The sequence below is a fragment of the Mycteria americana genome, chromosome 7 (genome assembly GCF_035582795.1).
Source record: "Mycteria americana isolate JAX WOST 10 ecotype Jacksonville Zoo and Gardens chromosome 7, USCA_MyAme_1.0, whole genome shotgun sequence".
In the NCBI taxonomy this organism is placed as follows: domain Eukaryota; kingdom Metazoa; phylum Chordata; class Aves; order Ciconiiformes; family Ciconiidae; genus Mycteria; species Mycteria americana.
The window spans coordinates 6,939,331-6,964,489 of record NC_134371.1 but is presented as its reverse complement, the minus strand read 5'-3'; the positions used below and the strand labels follow the sequence as shown (position 1 = coordinate 6,964,489).

The window sequence follows — 25,159 nt, the reverse complement described above, 5'->3', positions numbered from 1 at the left end:
AAGAAAGAAAAGTCTATAGTAAGAAGTGCCCTTTCATCACAAGCTTTGAAATCACTGTACCGTATGGAAAGGACAGCGTGTGCCTTAGAGCCCTGCACTGAATTCAAAGTAAAACCACCTCACAAATAATAGGTAATGCCCTGTGAAAATAGAGCAAATATAAAATTAAAGACAGAAAGCAATAAATATGCATGAGTGACATCCATAACAACATCAGAGACTAGCTCAGGTTGCATGGGGACCTCAAGAGAGGTCATCAAGCCCAACCTCTGTCTGAAACCTAGAAAAAAAACAGCGCAAAACTGCCCCACAGAAAAACTTGTTAATAAAACCGAAGCCAACCTTTTTGGGAGAGAGAAAGGAGCTCACAGAATTGTCATCTTCTTATAGCATTTCAAATATTTAGTTTCCCATTTCAGGATCCATAAAAAATTCTCAGGCTTCTATGGATGGTTGATGTCCTTTCAGTAATAAATATAATTATTCAGTCTCCTGAGCTAGACTGAGCTGAGGAGAACGAGACCTGTCGTGAATCCCTCCCTCAGTAGGAAGCTGGTCTTACCCGCCAACCTCTCTCATAACACATTAAGTGTCAAACTCAACATCTTTCTCCCAAGCCAACAAAGAGCTGAAATCCTGCTGAAATAGAAAATGACAGAGAGGGAAAAAAAAAAATCTTGTATGCTCTATGCTGATACTACAGAATTGGTGAAAAGCCTTTTTTCCTAGCGCTATTGTTACTCATCAGCCACTGAGGACTCTTCTACTGTTTGGCTCACTGGAACATTCGGGGACGAGGAGCATGAGCGTCTCCCAGGCATCACAGACGCAGCGGTGGAAAGGTGGGGAAGAACCGGAGGAAGAAAAGGGGAAGCGTTGATGTAAAACAGGAGACTAAAATTCAGACAAATTACCTACAACTGCTCAGGAAAGGTGGTGGGTGGCTGGGCATGCTTCACCTACTTAGCACTAACTGTCCTTGAGTGACAGACAGCTGATTTGCTTTTAGATCTTTGTCCCCTCCTCTCTCTTTCCCAGCTAATTGAGCACCGAGTGCCTGACATGAACAAATAAAAGCTCTGTATGTCGACCCCCCGACATTACCACCGGGGCTTGCAGAGACAGGCAGCAGACACGCGCTGCCTTCCTCCGTTGCCTTCGGGAACAGAAGTTCAGTCAAGCCAAGGAAGAGCCCAACTAACACTTCAGGTCATTGTCCCGTTATAACTTTTCCTCCCAACATCTGTTCCCCACATCTGCTGTGGCAAAATTCTTCCTCCTAGGAGGAAGCTGGGGGTGGGGATGAATTCTTTGTGAATGCTCAATGGGGTCCTCTGAGGGACAGTACAAAAATCCGAGTTATCCTGTAGATCTCAGTGTCTCATAGATGTTATAGCCGTCCCAAGCTACAGCATTAGGTTCTCATTCGCAGGCTGTGGGTTATTTTCATCCAGTGTTTCAGACTAACCTTTCGTAGCAGAGAAGCCAGCTGTAAGACCTGGACCACCTCTAAGTTTGTATTTTGGTCATCTCTCTTTTTTTCAGAGTTTTGGGTCATAACCAAAACTCCACAGATACAACCAAGAGTAAATGCCCCTGAAAATTAAATACTTTCCCAGCAGCTGTTTGGTGCTAACAGGGTTTCAATGTTAAGTCTTGCTGAACTAAAGCCTTTTACTGTATGCTTCTCTTAGCCTGTGTCTATGTTCCTTTCTGCACGTACAGTACAAATATAATTTTCAGACCTTTCCAACCATATTTTTGAACACCAAGCACAGCTTTAAAAAACAGGGGAAAACACCAACTTGTCATTTCAAGGTAAGTTTGAAGTTTCCATGAATAGTTTTCATGTTTGCATGAACAGCAGCTGTGTATGTAAATGGTTTGAAATAGCTAAAAGCTCTAAACTAATTAAGATTTTCCCATTGCAAATACAGATTTTAGGTTTGTTCTGCATTCTTTCCTTCGCAGAGAGGAAAAGGTCCAGCTCAAGACTTAGCTTCTGGCCACAGAAAGTATTTACTGTTACAACAGCCTTTCCATTCCAAAGGAATGACATCAGCACTAGCACTTCGCAAACTTTTAGTCTAATTCTCAAGCAGAGCTCCATGCTCACAGATATGCCAGTCATAACATGACATGCTTTCTCAGAATTTGTTCCAGATTTATTGGGGCTGTGACCAGCTTTAATGCTAGGAAAGATCTTTTATCAGTCACGTACAGCACAACCTACAACCCACGAGAAAACAAACTCTTCAAAACACAGCCCAGCTCCTTTGTGAACTGCCTGCTGGTGTCAAAGCTTAAGACACAAAGAAGAACATCCACAGACTTCTTCGTTCCAGAGATCTGTAGAAATACACGTTAAAAAACTCCTTGTACAAGAACAAACCGAAACCTGCAGATGCCACGCTGCAGCTGAGTCACAGAAACCAGGACCGGAGGGGATGTGACACGGTCATCGAGCCCGTCCTCCTACAATGAAACATGATCGTCTATATCTAAACCATTCCTCAGAGACGTCCGCCTAGCCCATTTTTAAAAAAATAAATAAAAATTAAATAAATAACCTCCCGCCCTGTGATCGTGGCAATCTCAAAACTTCCTCAGCGAGGCAATCTACCACAGCATCTAATTCCTCATCACTGGGAAGATTATCTCCTCAGCTTTCCCTGTTGCACCTTAAACCTATTACTTCTTTCCTGCTCACCCACCACGAACGAGTTCATCACCACTTTCTTTGTTGCAATCTTTCACATACTTGACAGCATTTTTCTCTTTAAACAAAGCAAGCTCATTTCTGCCATACCTGTATTTACCAGATCGCAGATCCCGCTTACTGCTGTCCTCTAGAATGTTTTTTAAATTGGTCTCCATCCTTCTGAAGACGCGGTAGCAGCCCTGGCCACCCCACTCCAGCCAAGGCCCTAGCAGCACCAAGTAAGGAGCGACATACCCGTTTATATAGCTCACTTTGAGGTTTCTTCTTCTCTTTGTCTATAGGGCAACTTGACTCTTAGTTTTCGTAGTCTACTATACCTTCCAGAACTACTGTGCAGAAATATTACACAGTAAAAAAAAAAAAAAAAAAATATGCAGGTTTGAGAAGGACTGGCTAAAATGTAATACCTCGCTCTTGCCTTGATCAAACTGCTTTTCTTTCAAGGCCATTTTAGTTCTCCTGTTCTTCTTCCCTCCCTCTTAACTCACCAAGCACTCTCAACCCTATCAGAGCCTGATATGGACTATAATTTAATAAGAATCAATCCTTATTCCATCCTTCAACTCCTTAATGACAATATTGAATAAAATCAGACCTAGGACAGATTCCTGCCTCATCTCATTTGATGCATCTTTCCAGCTTGCCAGGGAGGCAGCCCAGGGCAGGGCAGGGTCGGGGACGAACTGCAGGGCTACGTGCTGGCTAACAGATCTGATACTGAGAAGAGCAAATCCAGTCCCACTCTGGACACACAGTGCTTTATGCAACTCTTCTCAGGACCACTTCCACAACTGGCAAAACTGGGGAGCTCTTCCGAATCAAAAACTTGTGAAAGCAATATTTATATTCAAAACAGTCAATCACACCATGCTAAAATATAATACACCAAGGAAGATTATTAATTAAGCCTACAAATACCTGGATGAGATTTCAATTCTAAATATTAAATATTTCAAATTTCTTCTAATTACATGAAAGCTAATAAAAACACTAGTGATAAAACATGGCTGCAGCTCCCACATCCAAGGTAGAGAGATCAACGTTATCCAGCTTCAAGAAAAGACCCAATCGTTGAAACATGTTCTAATTCTTAAAAAATTGCTGCGCATGAGCATCTCACATATGTTTTCCATTTCTAAAAGCTTTCCCACTATTGCTATCTTAATCCTCCTGCTAAAATGCCTTACTTGATGTCTATGAGCTTATCTTTCACTATTTGACCTTAAAGACCAAATCATATGCAGGCAGCAAAAAATCAAGCCACTCCCTAAATAACTGAAGGCAAACAAAACAAAAACCCTGCATAAACCCCAGAAACTTACATTTTCAGATCTCAAATAAGATAAAAAAATAAATCTCTAGCCTTCCTGACTCACTGGGACATAAAGCAAAGGATAACTGAAGTGTTTGCCTCAACACCACTGTAATTTAGGCATGGATTTAATCATGTGTTTCAGAGATCTCCTGGCCATAGTCCATGTCTATTAACCTGATAGTTTTACATCAACTGCTTCAGCATCCTACTGTCAATGGGGCAGGACACTCCAAAATACCTGGAGTGCAAATTCACATCATATGGTTTGTCTCTCTGCTTCAAGCCATCCTTCTTTAACAAGATATACCTGCTATCGCATGGATGAGCATCAGATGTTTTCACATCAAGCAGATGTGGAAGCACTCAGATGTACGTAACGCAGTCACTTCTGCTAAAAAGCGTTTTGAAAATAAATGTAAGTGCATTCAATCCTCCCTGTCCCCCAATATTGTTTTGATGTATATTTTTCGTTGGGATTGAGCAAGGAAAATAAGACCAGTAGTAACCTACAAGGGAAATGAAACGCTGGATGCAAGGGACAAACGGAGTGTAAGTGACATGTTGGGTTTGTTTTTCTCTGCTTCTTTGCTGCTACTGCTGGAAGACAGCAATAACAACTCCTACTTTATTGGCTACAGATCTGAGTGAATTCCTACTGTGAACACGCAGTTGGTCCATTAGAAGGCAGAAAAGGGCTTTCTTAGTAAAATACAGCAACCCCCCACCTCTATCACATACATTTTACATCTTAAGAAAGCGCTTTGTACATCTCACAAAGAAGATAACAGAGGCACTGCGCTGCATATGGCTGCAGCTGGCCGGGTTTGAAGGAACACCAAATTAAACAATGACATAACCCACAGAAACAGAGAAAGCCCAAGCTGAATCTGCTGCAACAACAAACTGCTTACACACAGGACCTCTTCTTGGAGTGCTCTCTTTCGTACTTTTGACTTGCTTTAGCTTATTTTCTGTGTCAAAATAATTTTTTTTTTTTAATTTTCAGCAGCTTCCCTCTTGGTATTATATGACAGCAGCCCGCACGCTATGTGGGTTTGAGAAGACAGCAAAAGCTTTGCAGATAAACAAGGGCTGGCTAGCAGGCTGCCACGGGCAGTGGCCACCCCTCCATCTTTTTGTCAAATATGCTTTTAAAAAGGGCACGGCTGATCATATAAAAGTAGCTAACCAAGAACAACTATTTAAAATTCCGTTGATTTTTATCAGCATAATTTCAGTGCTACAGGCCGCAGTTTCAAAGTGTTCTTCTAAGTTGTGTTGGCACAGGCAAAAACCCTCCTGTTTGAGCAGGGGGGCAAGCATCCCCGTGCGCGAGACCGGTGGAGATACGCTACGTGGGAACGCCTCCTCATCCCGGCAAACACGCACGTGTGTGACAGCTATTAATATGGTTGTATCTTTGTGGCTAAAAATCTTGAGCCTCTCCAGCTTGACCTAAAGCGCTACCCTCATCAGCTTAGAGATACAGCAGGTCCACCTTTTGGCCCAGGAGGGACGTCCAGCGCTGCTCCGTGGGTTGCACGCTGAATTTGCACCAGAAAGAGCAGCAGCTCAATGCCACTACTCAGATCATACAGACAGACTCTGAAAATAAAGTTTCCTTCTCTCATCTTGTCCCTTCTATATAACCGTTAGATATCACTACCCTGTAGCCCACTGCAGTTCACCAAGTCTGATACTATGAGACTGCAGTAAATGGTACAAAAAAAAAACCAACAAAAAAAGAGATACACAATCAATCCTTTCCAATTAAGGAATTATTTTAATCAATCATTGTCCCTTCCTGCACCTTGCTTAAGGCGCAGGAAGGTGCCTAAGGACCGCTGAGAGAACTGTTATAGTGTAAATGAAATTATTTGTCTGTCTGTGTTTTTAATAAAGAATTACCTCTCTTCTTTCTTGACTTTCTTCTTTTTCTCTGTCATTTCTGATTGGTTGGATTTATAAGAGCTACATATATTTGATACATCTTTGCAAAACATTTTTCTACCTATTCTTCCAGGAATTTGTAACCAGTCTACCTCTGTTGCCATTAATGCCTTTCATTTCTAACAACAATTTTTTCTGATTTGACATGGAAACTGAAAGGCCCTCCTAAAATTTTCCTGGAGCTCCTGACTCCCACTTTCCAGGTAAAAATCTGATGTTTCATTCCCGCTACAAACTTTGCCAACAAACGCTAATCTTTTCTAGCTACAATGAAGTTCTTCAAACCTCTCGTGATTTCCTGTGATAGTTGGGATGCGTGGCATCGCCTCACCCTTAATTCCTTTCATTTATTTGTGTACTGTTCCTTGCTTTCCCCCTCTCAGTTCTCCTCATTCCCCGTCGCTTTAGCCTGTGACCGCCTGTCTGTCCGGCCTTCGTTAGTATTCAAGAGCCGGGGTACAATCTGGCACGGCAGCCTCCGGCAGCCCTCCAAGTCTGATGAACCCAGTGGTCATTCAAAAGGAGACGTAACCTCTGCAAAGACCACCACCTTACCGCTATGATCACCCCGGGGCTGCCACAAGCGACGTGGCCATAAAAGCCCTACAGGTTTCACCAGCCCAAGGCAGGAGGAGGAGGGGAGGGACAACTGCATGGCCAAGACACCCACGCTCCTTAACATGTGAAAGGCCTCAATAGCGACTCAAAAGGACGTCTGATGCCAGCTGTGAAATGACGTTATCTGGCATTTACAGAGGCAAGATTTCCTCTCGGAAAGAAAAGGTTCCCTTCAATCACAGCAACTGACTCTCAGCTGCGGGGCGAAGCGAGAGCCCGAGCACCACAAATACGAACAGTGAAAGGAGTCTCACGACTTCTTCTCCTTACACTGATGAAAAGCACAAGCTTGACAGCACTAAAAATTACTGCCTTCTCTTCCCAACCGGGTCACTGATGGCTCCGTTGCATCCCACCACCAGCTTGAGAAGCAGCAGACAGCACCAGCATGCCTCCATCACTCTCTGGTTTCCCTGCCCAGACAGCCAGCAGGTCCACCCGTGGCAGAGGCGATCCCCACACCCTCTAAGAATTGAGGTGGAAAGCACAATCCCTATCAAACACAGACTTTGACAAGTCTCCAGTGTCACCAGTCAAGGGTTTTAAATCCTGTGACTGCTGCCCCATGCCCCAGGCAATATTTTTCTCTGAAATACTATTTCCGATGCAGGGGGACAATGGCACCAGTATTGAATCCAAAATAAAACTTACTTTTTCTTGACCTTCAAAAATATGACCATACGAAAAAGGGCCAATAAAAGCCTTTGATAATCTGCCCATTAAACACAATAATAGTATTTTCCTGATTAAAAAAAAACCCTAGCAAAATAACCTACAAAACTGCATATTTGCACAGGAAAACAATCAGACAGCACAGCTGAAACAGACTCCATATGAGCTCCAAACTTGGTCGGGATTAAACGGAGCTCCTCAGCCAAAATTAACAACCTCCTTGGCAGTGAACCTCGTAAAGCCACTGAGTTTGCTACAACAATACGAAGGCAGCAGAGCACTTCCCCAGTGCAAAGCATAAGGCTGCCCATTATAGTCTGAGCAACTTTAAGAAAACAACTACAAGCCAAATTTTGCCCTCAGTCACAACTCCTCAGTGCTGCTTGAATCGAAGAAGAAATTAATGGAGAAATGTCTTCTTTAGGTTTCACCAGGGGTAAGGAAAAGTGTTTTGGGATGCTAGGTTTTAGCAATAACCACTATTTCACTCTCACGAACAGAGTCAGAGCGAGCTATTCATCCTTTACGAGAAGGTAAGCAGGGAAAACTTTCTCTAAAGCAGGGCAAATACAGAAAACGTGTCACCTTTTCACTGTTCTTGATTTTGTCCTAACATTTACATTACAGCAGAAATTTTATTTCTAGGCACTACTTATACTATCTGCATGTTTTTTAAAAAGGTTAGATTCCACAAAAAGTCTGTTTTTAAGGGGAGGGAAATCGCTCCACATTATAATGCTTGAAATACAAAGATTTTCCATGGAGCCTGCACTGCGATTTTTCATTGTCAACCTAGTGAATGGCTGCAGAGTCACGATATTTTTTGAATGAACCCCAGACTAGCTTTTCTGTTACCAATGTAAATCATTGACCTATTTTTCCAGATGAAAACTATGAGATAATCAGATTTCAATGAGTGATGGAGGAGACTGCAGTAATCCAGAAACAGAAAGAACGCTTTTTTCTTTCCGCTCAGCCCAGGCACTACAGCTCAGAGATGGGGAGACGAAGAGCTCCCACTTCCCTCTTTAAATCAACGCAAACACCTATAGATTGACAGCAGAACAGAAATAAGTTATCTTCCTCATGACAGACGACAATCAACTTCCTTGACTAATCCCAGCCTAAACTGTTTTGCAGTCAAGTCTGAATGATGAACTACGATTACATGAGCTAGAATTATATTAAACAGAACATTTCATAAAGATCAGGTGCTAAATTCCTACAATGCAAAAGTTAAAAAAGGCTGACGTGATGTTATCAGTGCCCTGCCATGCCTGTGATGTGAAGAGTGCACTCAAGAATGTTTAAAAACCCTGATCTATAATGTCTGTACCGATTAACTACTAGTGAGCTGGAAGAACTGCCTGTGCAATCAGCAGTCCTGTATGCGACGAGGGCAAAATAGAATCTCGGATATTTGCACAACCAGTTTCGCCACTGAGAATCTTTCGGAATATTTAAACTATTTCACATAAATATCCACCTGATTACAGCTCGCTGGGAAGGCTTCAACAAAGCTACAGGAATTTTAACTTGATCTGGATTTCATTGTAGAGATGAAATTCAGGCAAAAGTCACATGGATCAGGGTAAATCAAAGCAGCTGCTTCTAAGCACAGCTCCTTACAGAAAAAAAATAAACCAAAAACCAAACTGAAGCTTCAGGACAAAATCTTTTATAATAAACCTTGGAGAAAACTGAAATGTGAAATGGCTGCTTCGTTTTAGAACAGTGTCTATCCCTTCTGTTAACTGCAATACTCAAAGCATCACCCTGCATTTCTAAAAATAAAGGTTCTTCCCCCCCCCCAAAGAAAATATACTGAAGGGTCACAATGACTTTTGAAACCAAATTCCACCCTTCCTCAGAAAAGGAAAACTAACCGATGGGTTTTGTAGCACAGCCCAAGAGAGTTAGGTAAACAAATCCCATTAACTTCAGCGGGACGTGAAATTTCATTTCACCGCCTTTGCAAATCCAGATGAATATACAGACGGGCATTGTTCAGAACATCTGGGTATACAAGTAAGGGTTATTCATTAAATTATTAGACTTAAAGGTGTTTTATTTTTTATACTCCGGAGGGAGGAAATGTTCTGCCTCTTCCCTATAAATACCCTCTCCCTTCTGGCTTAATGTCCCAGATATTTCCAAAAAAGGGAAACATGGTTCCCTTCCTTTGTCGGTGGTCCGCGTTATCTCCTCTTAACTGGTGAGAATACACTGTTTATCTTGCTCTGAAGCTCCGAGACCTTTGTGTAACTCTTCTCCCCACCACCAGTATTTAACCACTGAGCATTTAAGCAGGATGAAAATGTACTTGATATGTTTTTTCTGTTGGTTGGATATCTATAAATTATGTAAATTCCTAGGAAAAAATCTCAGATTTCAGTCTTCTGGATTTGACTGTCAGTCGCAGCAGAAGCTGCAAATTCTTGAGATAATATGAAGATCATCTGGGGGAAGAGGCTGTGCTTTACGTCACTCAGCACCGACTTCCTGATAAATCATGGAGCAGATAGCTTATCCAGCTCCCCCCGCCGAGGAGATCCTCCTGGCAACACGAGACAAGGGAGGGACGAAAGCAGACGAGAAGAAGAATACGAGAGTCTGCAGGGGTTGATCAGGATTGTGAAAAACAGCCTTGGGGAAAAACTCCAGCCACCATCAAAAGGTTTTTTTAAGTCACTCATAAGGTCAAATGGGAGCCCTGGAACCAGATTTCCCCACTCTTTACTAGATATGCCCAAGGTGGACTTGGAGCTGTGTTTCTAGCAGGCTAGCACACTTAGGAAGATTAGGGAGCTTCGACTGAGGTTTATTTTTGTCTGAGTGCCTATGATGAGACTGAAAAATGTAACCAGAATTGGGGTCACCCATTCTGCCCCATTTATGCCTCAGAGCTGTGGATGCCCAGGAGACCAACTCTCAGAGCAGCTTATAGCCGTGCCAGATGACACGTATCCCCAGCTACCCTGATGTTTTGTTTGCATTTCCAGTTAGAAAAAGTCTGGATGAAACCAAGTTTGAAACATTTATATTCGCCTTTAAAATCAGCTGAGACTCAAGATGGGAGAATATTGTGCCATCAATTTAAGAGGCAATGCTCCTATTTAGTTGATGAAGATAATCTCTTATCGACAACTTCTGGTGCCTAAGTTACGTAGCTGGTTCTTTAGTCTTTCAAGATAAGTGCATAAAAATAGAGTGTGAATATCTCTTCCTTCCCTGCCCCAGCCACCCCAGTTTGCTAATGAAGCACAAAACAGCCTTCCGCCGGAATGAAGCGATGTGGTGTGAAAGAAGGTAGGACTGCCATGGCATTCAGGCGTCTTGTAAACTTTGGATTTGTTCCTGCAGTATGGGTACAGCAGGAAAATACCTCCATGCTCCCAACATTTCACATGCAGGCAAACTTTCACAGGCTTGTAAATTCCTGGATATTATTTTGCACGCGGTGGACTTCTGGGCAAGAGTTGGTCAAGACGCACCAGAAGGAACTACCCACAGGCAGCTCAAAGCATAACACTGCTGGGTTTGGAGCTGGGCAAAGCAACGGCTGAGGGAGGGAGTACGTGAGCACTGGGCGGGACTTGCTTTTCAGTATCATTAGTCTACTTGTGATATTTAGCTTTTACCTTTCTCCATCAAAGCCCCATGATGCAAGTCAAGTTTCAAGACAGCACAGGAAAGGGAGATTTGTTTCTCTCCCTCAACACAGTGTCTGTCTTGGTGATGCTGGATATACATCTTAGCAATGCTAGATATACATCTTAGCAATTCTTCTTGCTGAAGAAGACATAAATTAAGCCTGATCTGGGTAAATTCTTGCATGCACACAGACTGACATGAACTTGGGAATGTACTTTGCTTGAACACTGCATAATGTCAATATGTTTCTAATATATTCATCAGTCTATATAGAGGTTGCTTAAGTGGCTACTTTATGTGACTATTCAATAAAATAGTCTTTGGTAAAGAATCTGTGTGGCCCAGCTGATGGAGTTGACTCTGGTACACAAAGGTGTATTCTCAGCATGTTAACATCAGAAGTATCTGAAACTCATAACCATTTTGTTTTCTGCCTGGACAAACAATTTCACGGCCTATTATTTTAGAGAAAATATAAATGATAAAAAATGTTGAAGAAGTAGGCATCTTTCCGAATAGAAACAAACAAAACCACAAGCTCCGTCCTAATGCAAGAGATAAGGCAGAGGCACAAGAATATTAGACTGGAAATTCCCCAGTGTCACAAATTAACTGTGGTTTCTCAAGTTCAGACTAGTGCCCTAATTAATGCATCCTATTTCCTCTCACCTATTCAAACTTAAAGAAAAACAGCATGCGCACAACACACAATATGTATTTCTAATTAGATATAAGTCTAAACAACTCAGCCAAGTAGTATTATTTGCTGAAACTATTAAAAAAATGCAGTACGAACAGTAATACTATTCAGATTTCATGTGATGCTGATCTAGACTCACAAGATTCAACACGTCTCTGTTTCCAGTAAATACTATGTTTCACATTTCATTACTTGGTATAATACTAAAATTCACGTATCATGACAGATGTATTTTAGTCTTCAGAGTGTTTTTTTTCCATGTTACTAATAAAATCACTGTGTCAGTTTTGATGGGTTGTCTTCAGGAGACAATCTTGTTAAATCTCCTTATTTTATAGAAGCAAATACATTTAGGGAAACCAGGGAAGCTGCAGTTATGTAGGGATATTTTGTGTGTCAGCAGAAGAACCATTTATGACAAATTTTGTCTGCAGAACATTTCTACATTGGTATTACAAAGGCCTTTATTAGCCTGTACCAAATCATCAGTTCCTGGCTAAAAGAATATAAAAGTTACATATATTGCCATAGTGTTTCTCAGGTTCTCTGCTTACATGGACCAGAGTGATGAAACTACTCTTTTAAGCTTTTCAACCTATAGGATATACAGGTACAGATACACATACAGCCCAATAAACTTGCAAAACAGATTCAGGACCAAAATAGAAAAGAATTGACAGGATCTAGAATGAGTAAGTAGAGGAACTTCGCCTGGTTCCTGTCTGCATTGACTCATGGCTCCCTCAATTTCCCTTTCATTCACAGGCTCTGGATTAAAAAAAACTTGATACAATTAAAAAAACAAAAATAGAAAAGAATATTTTTCCTAAATATATTTAAATGTTACAAAGAAGAGAGGGAGAACAGGATAGGGTTGTATATCAAGAAAGCATCACCTCTATTTATTCTGTATGTTGTCACCCACTCTGCGTCACGTACTGACAGCTCGCAAAGCACATCCCACCCAGCCCAGGGATATTTGCTGGCACTAGTTCTTGCTAGCATCAGCCCAGGCTAGCCATACCACTCAAATTTACTTCTTCATCTCACAACTTCTGCTTTGCCGAGTTCAGTACTTTTAGAATGTTTTCAAATTAAAACCACCACAGTTAGAAAGTTTTCTTGCTAAGCCCATTTTCCATGTGTTCCTGACACATTCACCTCAAAGAAAGGAGCACATAGAGCTGGCCGTATCTCCTGAGAAATGTCCATCAGCAATGCAGGCAGGAATATGAGGCATCTGAGGCAATGTTTTTCACCTTTGGGAGTACCTGAAGGCTGCTTCAGTGCACAAAATCACATTTACAAAACCTCAATGATAGGAAAACAACATCGTTGACTTTTTAAGCTGGTTGTACACGTATGACAGTGGTACTACAAAAGTTTACGATCTATCTATAGTCTGCAACAACTCTTTGAACTATTTCCAATCGTTTTTCTCTCTTCCTCATACGTAACGCATGCCAACTCCGTGCGCAAGAAACCAGCTGCTCAGAGAAGTAAAGCGGACACCAAGTCAGTGTTGCACGCTTTGGGCAGCTGAAAAGCACGTCTGCTTTTCAGAAAAGACTTAGCCAAGTTCACAGCCAACAGGCCGACAAGTGGGTAACCAAAGGACTAGGCAGGACTAAACCCTCTGTCGTGCCCGGCAGGTCTGGATGCTGGTGGAGGAGCAGGGACCGGTGCGCAGGACGGGGCTGGGCTTGCAGGCTCTCCCCCAGCAGCATCCCCATCGCGACTGCTGAAGACAGGCTAGATGGGCCTCTGCTCTGACCCAGTAGGGCCAAATCTTCTCAAATCACCACAAAGAATATTCTTTATGGAATGCTTACATAAAGGTGCATGCAACCCCCTGGAGCTGCCTCCCTGCCCAGGCTAGGTCTGTTTATTCTGGCACCCAGTTCCCAGCACCCACCCAGCTCCTGGACAGGATGCACATAACAATCCATCTCCTGCTTTCTACTTTTACCCATTTGAAGTGTTTTAGTTTTGGCTATCTTCAGTTCTTCAAACTTCAATGAGGATTAAAAAAAAAAAAAAAAAAAAGATTTTATCTGGTTTGAAGGAAAAAAAAGATATTTTATTAGCAAATAGGCAAAAGCATTGTAAGAATGCTCAAAACTGCTTATGTTCCCACAGTACTTTGCAGCCGCACACAAAACTTCTCAAACTACCAGGTCACTACATGACCAAGAACTGAACCACTGACTGCATGAGAAGGAAGTGACTCAGACTGAAATTCATAAAGGACAGCATCAATGGGACAGGATTTCCGCTTACAGCTCTTTACATGGCAAGGCTCCTTTATTAAAAAAAAAAAAAAAAAAAAAAAAAAACAACAAAAAAAACCACCCAACCTCAAACCAAAAAACCAACCTTGATCCCTCCCCTCTCCCATTCAGTTTTTAAAACAGCTCTGCAGAAAAGCTACAGTATGGATTTTAAATCAGATCCCTGCAACACACCTCCAAGTCTTCTGCCTGTACAAGACAGCATCCATCCTACCACAGCAATAATTGCTAACTTTTCAGGCAATTATAAGCCATAATTTTCTTTTTTTTGCCTTAAAATGGTGTATTTCCAGTATAACTAGAAATCTTTACATAAAAGTGCACCTCCCAACATAAAGGCACAGTGCTGTCCATGGAAAAGACCAGAGGAAATGCACTTAAATCCCCAATCTGAAACTGTAATTTCCCTACTAAAAAGAGGTCCTGATGCTATGCTATAGGGCCAGCCTGGGATAAGGGTGCATAATAGAAGCACCGACGCATTTTTAATGTACCATCATGCTGTAGAGAGTACTGAGTGCCAGAGAGGAGCACATGCTGGGTCCACAATTGAACCAAACAAAAGTACTCGAGTAATTTACTGACTTTGTTTAAGTACTATTGATGACACTATCACCCCATTTCTTCCACCAGTGCTGAATCAGTTTTTTGGAAAACTCCGGTTCTTTTAATATTGGAAGGAGGCAGTAAGTTATTGACACGTGGCAGAATTTTCCTTGAGCTTACTCAAATGTCATGGGCATAATACGTGCAATGAGTGTATATTTTGATGGAAAAGTACATTGTTAACTTAAATATCTCATGTCCTGTGATTTATGTCATACCTTTTCAAGGAAACAAGTAGAGTTGTCCTTGCATTGTACACTGAACATTTTCTTCAATATTATTCTTACAGTACTCTGTAATAACCTCAGTGAAGTCGTAGAAGAGATTGTTTGGAGGTGCTCAGTAAGGAGCAACACATCCCTCAAAGAAATTACTACCGAGAAAGAAGGAACAGGACAAGCATTTACTTAAACACAGGGGTAGCAGATCCAAGAATAGAAATGCCTATCTTCCACTTCCCCGTCACAAACGGCACCGTGCAGATCATATTCCTCTACCCATTAAAACAGGCACTCAGATTGCCTTTCAAAGTGTCGGCTTGGGAGCGGCTGGGTCTGCCGGCACGCACCCAGCGCTGGGCGAGGTGCCGCCTGCCAGCGGCGAGCTCCTACCCACGCTCCCAGCGCCGAAGCAGCTTCCAAGCGTGGACCAACGCTTTGCTCCCAGTCCCTAAGGAAAGCAATCGCCATGTCAAGCTGTAGTGCTATGTACTGATGCATGCTGTTTTCTGCAGCAACCAGAATTTGGGATGCGTGCGTCTGCTCCAGCAGCGTATAGGGCTCCTAAAGCCCCGCTCCCTGGCGGGCAGCGCGGCAGCACGACTCTTTCGGTGACAGCAGCTTGCCAGGAGCTGGCTCGCTGGGCTGCTCCGACATCCAAACACCCAAAATAAGCACGGCAGCTACCATACCACAAACACACACACCAACCAGATATGAAATTATATGCTATAAAACACATCACAATCTCGATTAAGAAATTCATGCAAACCAACCCATCACCTCCATTTCTCCCTCACGTTTCTCCAAGTTTTACTCTGAATTCATACATTCCTGCTTGCCTCTTAAGAGTTTTTTGGCTAAGTCATTTTCTAAATAAAGACTCTTAATCTCTATGCATTTTATATATATATAAATATAATAGTTTTTCCAGGCTATTCGCAATTTTGGAAGCAGCCACACAGCACCATCAAATTTTTAACTATTAGCAGGTTTGAATCGATACACATCCACAAAAAGTGGAAGTTTAAACAGCTTTGCTGCTTGTTGCTTCTGACACATTCTTTTTCGTGGCTATTCTAAACACACTGTCATCTTAGCAGCATGAATCAAAATTATCAGCTGTTCCCAGATGGCTTTTAACTCTCAACCAATTATCTGTATGGCCATGTTTGTCAGGTACGGTCCTGTTAGGTATCAATCAACAAATCCCCAAATAATTCAAGAAGAAACAGAGAAGGTAAATATAAAGCAGCAGCTACTATTAGAAGCTTATAAATACCAAGTGGAAGCTTATTTTAGGGCTTTGTTCGGCGAGTCGGATTTATCAGGAGGGTGGGACAACTGATGCTTATTTGCATGGTCTCCTGTTAGGGACTTTTTCCACAGTTTGGGGGACGACTCCATCATTTGCTGTTCCCAACTGGAAGGCACTGTCTGGCTGACAGACTGGCCGTGCCGTTGCCCTGACCTCACTGATTTTCTTGGCATTTTAAGAGCACTCACGCTCTTCTGCTGGAGCACAGCAGACTGCTCCAAGAGAAAAAATAAGACAAACACAAGGGTTGCAGAAAACCCTTAAACTACGTATTTTTAAATTACATCTAGATTATTTTAAAAGTGATCATCCAGGCTGACTCAGCACCCACTGAAGCTATATTGCCGTTTAGCTGTTAAGAGTATACTTTATTCCAGGTTTTTCAGGCAGGTGCTTCCACACACCTCATGTATTCCACCACAGACTAGAGTAAAAAAAATGTATATAAACACAAATAAGAATATTAAAGGTTGTATAAGCTGACTGACAAGAAATAATTAGTGCAGTGAATCTAATACAGTGATTCACTTTCTTGGATTAAAGCATTCCCAAATACAGCTCCTTGCTGATTCTGAAGACCCCAAAGCACAGGTGCAAATCCTCATTCCTTACCATTCCAGCAGCATTTTTTTCCCCTTCACCTATTAAGTTACTTTTCATGAGTACTTATTTCAGTTACATCTCACAAGTAAAAGTACACAGCCAAATAAATATACACAACATACAGATAATCAAAAACCTATGTTGTATGCATAAATTCACACGAGAGATTCCAAAGTGTGCTACATTATAAATATCCTAGACATGCTGGGTATAAGCTTGCTTACTACCTAAAAGTTAGTTCAGCCAGTCGCAGTTGTAGCTGTCAGCAAAGAGACAGGCAGAGAAGAGAAAGGCTGAAAGGTATAACGGGTTATAACAAGTTATTGAGTTAAAGTTAGGCAGGACTAGCTATGTGCAGAATGGCTTGTGATAAATGAGAGCTGATTAGATGAATGACCTAATGTTTTATTGTAAAGTTTCAATTTTTTAAACAATAAGCCTCTGAAAACATTGAAGACAATTATTTCAAAAGTAGCCAGATTTATTTGACCACTAATTCCAATGGCTAAGATTAAGCAATTTCTGCTCAAATTTCTTCCATTTCAACTAATTGTACTTCCATTGAACTTTCACATAAACAAACGCTGTTTTTTCAGCAATCACCTCTAAACTTCCTAATAAGTTTACTACATTTACCTAGGAGATGCAAAGTAGTGGTACCTAGTAGTCAGGTTTTGGTTATAGCTCAATTGCCCATAAGGATTTTTGCGAAGCGCCAAGATGCTTATATGAAAAGCAAAGTAAAACCAAGAACTTGCCCATAAAATGCATTTCTGTTTCCAATAGATAAAAAGAGAATGATGCTGCATCTACCAGGGAGTAGCCATGAAAGATGAGGAGGCAACCAGTTCATCTTACAAAACAAATATAGTATAGCAAGCTCAACGTTTATATTTAAGTTCACACTGTATTAACACTGTCTTTATGTGTGGGCGGTAGTGTTTTTTGGCATAGTTACTAGATCCATATACAGGCGGTCGTAAGCCGGAAAGGTGCAATAAAAAGGAATTAAAAATAAATAAAACTGTCTTTACCATGTGGGTCTTGTTCATTTGACTTTGGGCTGCTTCTTGCTCTGCGCTCCGGCTTCTTTACTGCTGGAGCCCCCCCACCGCCGCCGCCTCCTCCGCTGCTTGCTCCATTGTGGCTCTTTGCATAACCATTATATACAGTTGTGCAGCTGCCTATATGGCTTTTGTAGATGGATGAAGGAGGACTATTCAGACGGTTTTGGCGATCAATCTGCCTGTCTTTGAGTTTTTTGTGCTGTGGTTTGCTGTACTGATCTTCCCTGGTGATATAGCTGGACATCCCATATAGTGGTATGATTTCTGAAAGGAAAGAATTCACCTACGTTAACTCAGAACAACAAAATCACTGAGTTTCTTCAGAAAACCAACTTCCCAACCATCTTTAAATGAAACTATGCCAGATTTTCCTGGAGATGGGTTTTACCACAAACCAAGCGTTTTTTACTTAAAAAAAGCTTTTCTGCAGGACTGATCAACTTTTTGTATTATATTGTGTGCTCATTTGCTGTTTGAGATTTGATAACTCTTTGGACGAGCACATATGGACAAGTAAAATACAGCAATTAGGGTGACAGTTTTTCCCCTCCTTTTCAGTCTTTTTGTTTGGGGACACACATTTCAAGGAAAAATCCAGGGAGACTGATATTTAGGGAAAAAGCCTTCATAAGTTCACAGCAATTTAGCAGTTTCTTCCCCAGGGCCTGACTGGACAGAATAAGCTGAGAAGCCCTGGTTTCAAGGTGCCATCACTGATTACGTGCAACTGAATTTCCCAGTATAAACAGACTTTATAATCGTGACAACTGTGCCTGCCTAAGGAGAGAAGTGCAGCATGAAGTGGAAGCTTTGGGTAAGTAAAACTGTCTAAAAATAGCTTGAGAAATATCATAAAGATCATATGTACACTTCAGATATACTTCATTAAATACAATCCCCCCTTCCCCCCTCCAAGAATGACTATCTGTAACCTAAGGCAAGTCAGCTTGCAGAAATCGGAATATTTTCTGCTTTTCTCTATAGTTCAATCCTCCTTTTTGCACTCCACTTTGAGTTTGAAGCTTGAACAAATTCATGCCCAAACCAACAGTTTTACCTTTGTTAGCAAAATAACAACTGATACTTGATTCTTCATGTTTCTTCTACATCCATTCAGAAGTTATTGTACAAACTTCTGAAGCAAACAAGCATCCAGCCGTTGGAAGCCTTGTTTTTAAGTTGAGATTGCCATGTGTACTGTATTACAGTTTCCAAAGTTGTTTCAACCAGCCAGATTTTCTTTCTTTGCAATTTCAATGTGTCTTGGCCTTCATCTTTCCTCATCTAGCTACATGATCATATTCATATTCTCACAGCAACTAACTGCCTAAAAACAGCACGCTACAAATAAATGCAATTTTTTGTAAGTCATTGTACAGCAAATGGGAAACGGTGGACTAATGCTCATCAGTACAATAATATTCACCACTTCAATTATTTTAGTGATACAAGTATAGGTCATTCCAGTAAAGCAACTAAGGATTTTTTTTAAATTTTATTTTTAAGTTGAATCGGCTTCTTGGTATCTCCAGGCTACAGAAATACTCAACATCTACTTAACTAGCAGCTCTATGTTCACTTTGCACACTACCATGTTTGCACGCAAGACTTTATCAAACAATCTGACAAACTGTCCTGTTCCCTCTTAAAGAGAAAAGTTCCTCCCCTATTTATCTGGCTCACTACACCATCCTGCTGGTTTCCTGAGCTTCCCACTTCCTCCCCTCCAGTATAATGAAGTTAAATGTCGGCTGGAAGGGTCCCTCACTAGAAAATGAGGTCTGTTGGTCAACTGAAATGTCAAGGGGTAGGTAGCATCAGTAGATACCTCCCCCTCCCCCCCACTCTTTCTGCCTCTACCTTCCCACTCCTCAGAACCTCACTTCTGGTGATAGGGCTAAAACATATTCTTTAGAAAGTGTCTTAACTCCAGGTAGTCCAACAGTAACATAAAACCATGAATCCTGAACTGACTTCCATGTTAAACATCTCAAGTAGCTTTGCCGATTACTTTTTTGGTTAACGCCCTCTTTCAGATTACACAAAGACTTATCTCCAGGGTGGCAGAGACACAACAGGGCATAGTTCAGACTGAAATATGCCCCTTTCACTCCTTTTCTTGCAATTATTTACTCATGGCCTGATTAGGGTTGCCATGCTACCCTTTGGTATCAGACATGCTTTTCAGTGACTTACTGCACAGTCTCAACCAGAATAACAAACAGAAAATGCCTGTTATTTCTTGGAAAATCGCGGCTGGGGGACAGAAAGCACATTACAGCCAACAGGAAGCGGTATTCAGCTTTTCCCACTGGCAATTACTGTGGCAAGGCATGCTCGGATCCAGCCCTCCGTATCCATCCTCATTCCCAAGCCAGGACTGACACATTTTGTCTCTTGGTTTTCTGTACAATGCTGCATCGTGACACAGCAAGAGCAACCAGCATGACTCATGTCCCTAGTTTGGAGCATGGGATGAGACATTTTTTCCCCACTGTATTTACAAATTAAGCTAAAATTGGTTTTGTTTCTGCAACCTAGTGTTGCAACGGAGGATTGCCCTGTGTTGCTGCAGGCTGGATGGCTACACCCCTCTGCTCTGGATGTTAAAGAAAGAGGCCCCATCCATGTAGACAAAGCCACTCTACAAGTTCTCCAAATTCATTTCTACTCTTGATTTCACTAGCCCTTAAAACTTGAACGCAGATGTGAAACGCCAGTACCTTCCTTCCAGCTCACCTTGTTCTCCATATATTGTTGGGGGAAGATGATGCTGTGGGAAAAACTGTGGTGGCATGTCCCCAGGTCCAGTGACAGGAGGATAAAAAGCTGTATGAGAGTTGTGAATAAAATGGGGATGGTGCGTCAGGTATGGAGGTAAGTGATGAGTTGGAGAGATGGCTGAAGGATAGCTAGGAGGATAACACTCCGGAGACTGGGGGGTAACCACCACCCTCCGAACGCCGGTGTTGTCTTCTATCACCTGGAAGGGAAGGCAGGGAAATGAGCACGTTATGCAGCATCTGAACCAAACATATTTTTAAAACAGCACTGTTTACGGTTTGTTCTCCCATCAGCAAATGGTTGGTCCTTAGGTTTATTCATGAACACGTTTCTAAAATTAATATCAGCAGAAGTAATCATAGTGGTGATGTGGCTTTTCCTGGAGACTCAGATAGCCACACTAATCACTGGGAGACTTACTGCTGCTCGCGATAACTATGTGGGTAAGAGACAAAATAAATAACCTGTATTTAGGGAGTAAAACAATTGAAAAAGGAACACAAAGCACCAAAATAAGAGTACTCATTGGGACCAACCTTACATTCTGCCCATAAAATTTTTACCACTGACTTTGACAGCACTACTCTGAGTGAGTACAGAGGTAGTAACGCTTGGAAATTAGCTGGCACTGCTACTGCGGAGAAGCTGCGTGTGTGCACAGAGACACGTACTCTGCAGGAACCTGTTATGTTGACACACGTTTTCGAAAGAATTGCTTGGTTCCCAACAGGTATCTGTTCAAGACAAATCATAGGGCAGAAGGTTTTTTCTGCTACAGGGCTGGTCTATATGTCTGTGCAAATCAGCTCTGGAATATGCATGACTTGGCCTCAAATGCCATAGTCAAAGCATGTAAAACAGATGTAGGAAGGTGGAAATGTGCTCAGGCTGAAAAAAGTTTTTCAGCTTATAGTTTTTCCAGAGCTATATTTCTGGAGAACAGTCAACCAGCCAAATTTCAGGCCAGACTTAGGAGCCAAGCTTTTCTTGAAGCTTATTTAAAAAACTTCTGCCATTTCTGGAACTTAAAAATACAACCGAGTAAGAACAATTACTATCCCTTTGATTCTGTACATTGACGTGCATAAGGTAGACAAGCATGAAGGAAGCATAATTTAGTTTCATACAACAAACAGGCTGTTAAAACCCTAATTTTTTCTAAACTGACTGATGACACACAGATGGAATAATATATGTGATGAATGTGTTGTATGAGATAAGTGAATGTGCATCAAGGGCCCCTGCCATAAGATGCTGCCACTCTCAGCTGATTGCCACCAACATTAGCTGGAGTTATCTACCTCCCATAGCAGCATCAGCAGAAGAGACTCTGCTACAGATCCCCATGCTCTAGCGACTCTCATCACATCACAGTGTCTTAGCCTAAACCACGAAGAAAAATCTGTTTACGCCGATAGACCCTGAAGTGAAGCCAATGGCATGGGCGCACGGTTGTTTCGGCTGACTCTGCTGCAGTGACAAGCCCTGTCTAAGAGGCAACGCCCGCAGCCATGAGCGGTGATGCTCCAGCAAACGCGAGTCCGTGCCTTAGGCATCAGCTGAGCAAGTTATCCCAGGGTAAAATTTAACCAGTTTTAGCTGACCCAGTTCTTTCCCTAGGCTATGTGTGCCCTAAGGTTATATGAATTTATGCCTGTTAGCTACGGGCTGTGACCATGGACACAGACAGTTTCTGTGGGTTGGTTGGCCTCCTACAGAAGAAAATGTTCTATAGAGAGTTAATTCACTCACTTGTAATTGATGTTTTACATTAAAAAATGCATTGCTTGCTATGCCGAGTAACCAGAATAGGAATTGTTTAGCTTAACGTATTGATCCTAACCTCTAAATTTACAACCTCAGCTAGCAATTTCTCATCTGCTAGCTTTAAATTTCAAAGACTTTACGGAGTCCTCAAAAGACAGCTGAACCTCAGAGATTTAGACTATCACACATCAGTATAACTGCTTCATTTTCAGGCTTCCCATCTCTGCTACTGGTTCTGCTCAACCTCCACAGCATCTCTTATCCTGGCGCCAGGTCTGAAACCTGCACTCCAAAATCCGGAGAAGAGGAAAATCCTTATCAAATGTGTGCTAAATGGAAAAACAGAACTACTTATTTAGGATTGTGTACAGAAATGTTGGACTTAACTCTCTTAGATTTGGATCATGCTTTAATTTAAGATAGCAAGTTCCTACATCTTGATGTGAAAAGTTTTCATCACAGCTTTAATTAGTCCAAGCCTCAAAGACAACTCTAGTCTTCCAGGTGGGTATAAGCTCTTATCGGTGCATCTAGACCAGACTACATGTGTATTTTGTGCCCTAGTGAAAGGTGAATATGGTAAAGAACAGATCTAGACAGAAAGCTTGTACTCTGTAGCAGCACACAATGTAAACCCATATTTAAAATTATTAGGATTTCTCTTCCTGGACTATCTTCTAGAGAGCCGGAAGGAAAGCTCAGAGTTCCTTCAAAGACCTTTTTGATGAAATTATCCTGCTAGATGAAACTAAAATACTAGCAGTAGTGAGAGAAAACCCAGAGATCAGGGGATAAGCCAGCCTTCCAAATGACTTCTGTCAAAAAGCTAAGAGACTAATAGTAATATATTTTGCTTCCTCCCAGGCCACAAATGCTGACAGCATTCTTGTTACTTCATGTGCACATGTTCCAAATGGACACAGAACAGGGGACTTTGCAAAAAAATACTTTATTTCCCTATCCTACAGGGCATTTTCTCCCTAAATTAGGAATTACAGATTTATATGTAAATTTCTGAAGCTGCATACAATCTTTAAATATGACATTCTGTCCTTAACAGATCATAACATTGGTAATCCAATGTATTATATATTGTATGCATTAGGTAGCTATAAAACCCGCACGGGTTAAGGTTGTAAATATATCTTCATTTGTAAAACTTGCAGTGGGTAGATTATAGTAGTGCCATTCTGGGAGATGACACTTTCAATTCATCAGACAGAGGAAATTAGTTTTGATCCGTTAATGTAAATCACGTAACTTTGCAGAGAAGTTAAACTTTGCTATTTAAAGAAGAAATCTGCAATTCTTTGTATCTGCTTAAAACCGTATGTCATGAAGATCATAAATTCATCAGGAAACACACTGTCTGCTAAACTGTCTCTTCTTTAGTGCCCAGAAGCGATGAAACCCTAGCCCCTGTTGAGGTCTCTAGATGCAACTGGAGTATTAAAAGTAATTGCTATTACTAATTTTAGCAGTTTATATTTACAGAAAACAAGTATTTGGTCATTTGGCACCTAGAGCTAAACTTTCATTATTTTGTGTTTTTCAAAAGAGTTACTAGGTAAATTGTCTTTTGCTGTTATTTTTTGTGCTTGCTGGTGTAATTGGCATGCCGCCTCAATAACAGTATTATTATAGCATAGTTCTGTGTGGGTTTTTTTCCATATTTTAGGGAGCTTAATTGCTGAGTGAGGTAGGTAGATGATCTTTCAGGAGAATCTGGATGAACATTACTCATACACAATAAAATTGCCTCCCCCTTCGGTTGCCACATTTTGAGAATACCATTTTAAATGTTATTTGTTTTACATTAAAGATATCACTGTAGCAATGAAAACTCAATCTAACTAGAGATAATTCACATACTCAAAGTACATCACTACTCCATGTTCTCTTATTTTTCTCCACTGAAATTTAATACTACACCCCCGGGAAAAAAGCCAGGCATGTTAATTTTGCACAGGGAAACTGTACCTATATTTTGTGAGTTCCAGTTAAAGGAACACAATCACTCTCATTCTGTAATGCACATGTTTACTGAATGGGTATAACATGGTAATATGGGATTAATTTCCATTTGCTTTCAAAAGAATTTTCTTATTTCACTTAAACTTCACATGCTAGATTCAGCAAGGACGTCTGGAGCATGGCCACTGGGTAGACCATGACCAATACCTCGGGAATTTAATAAACTAATTTGAAACTTCATTCATAAATCAATCTGTACCAGAAAACAGTACAGAATGAGCTCATCCACAAGGAACTTGGATGTCAACATTTTATTTATTCACTTAATTTATTTAGAATGCCAATCTAAGTTCATGCCAGCCCTGGCCAGTTTGCATCACTATCTGCCATCCATCACATGCAAACGCCAGTATTAAATCTGTACCTTGAACCTGGAAAACAGACAGATGAACATCTATACTGCTGGAATGAATGTTGGGGTATTTTAAATCTAGAATGATACAGATCTTCAGGACCAACGCTCATGAACTAAAAAGATCATCCCTTTATGGCTTGCTCCGTGTGAGTGTGAGATCTGCACAACCTTCCTTGTGTTCAGAGTGTTGGGGAGGATCATCCTGTTAAAAGATGACTCAATCGATCGCAGTCTACAAAACTCACAGAGAAGCTCTGTGAGCAGTAAGCCATACCAAAACAACGAGTCTGTGGCTAAAAGCTTATGCTAGCCCAACATGGTTTTGGAGAACCCCTCTCTTAGGGTAGAGGATGTACCCAAGACCAAAATCCTGATTCCCAAGGATGTGACAGATTTTCTACCACCTTAAATGTCATTTAAAGACTTTCTTCTCTCTAGCAGTTACACTCTAGTTCTGTCAAGTGCTATGTGCTTGATGCAGGAAT

At 41.4% G+C, this 25,159-nt stretch overlaps 1 protein-coding gene across 8 annotated transcripts in view; it reads right to left on the bottom strand.

Moving 5' to 3' along the window:
* FNDC3B (fibronectin type III domain containing 3B) overlaps positions 1–25,159 on the bottom strand; it is a 215,611-nt gene that overhangs the window by 80,026 nt on the left and 110,426 nt on the right. For all 8 annotated transcript variants that reach the window (XM_075506878.1, XM_075506879.1, XM_075506880.1 and 5 more), the window contains 2 exons: positions 20,474–20,717; positions 17,702–17,998 (listed from right to left, as the gene is read on the bottom strand). In XM_075506878.1, coding sequence (XP_075362993.1) covers positions 17,702–17,998; positions 20,474–20,717 — 541 coding nt within the window. The remainder of the gene's footprint in view (positions 1–17,701; positions 17,999–20,473; positions 20,718–25,159) is intronic.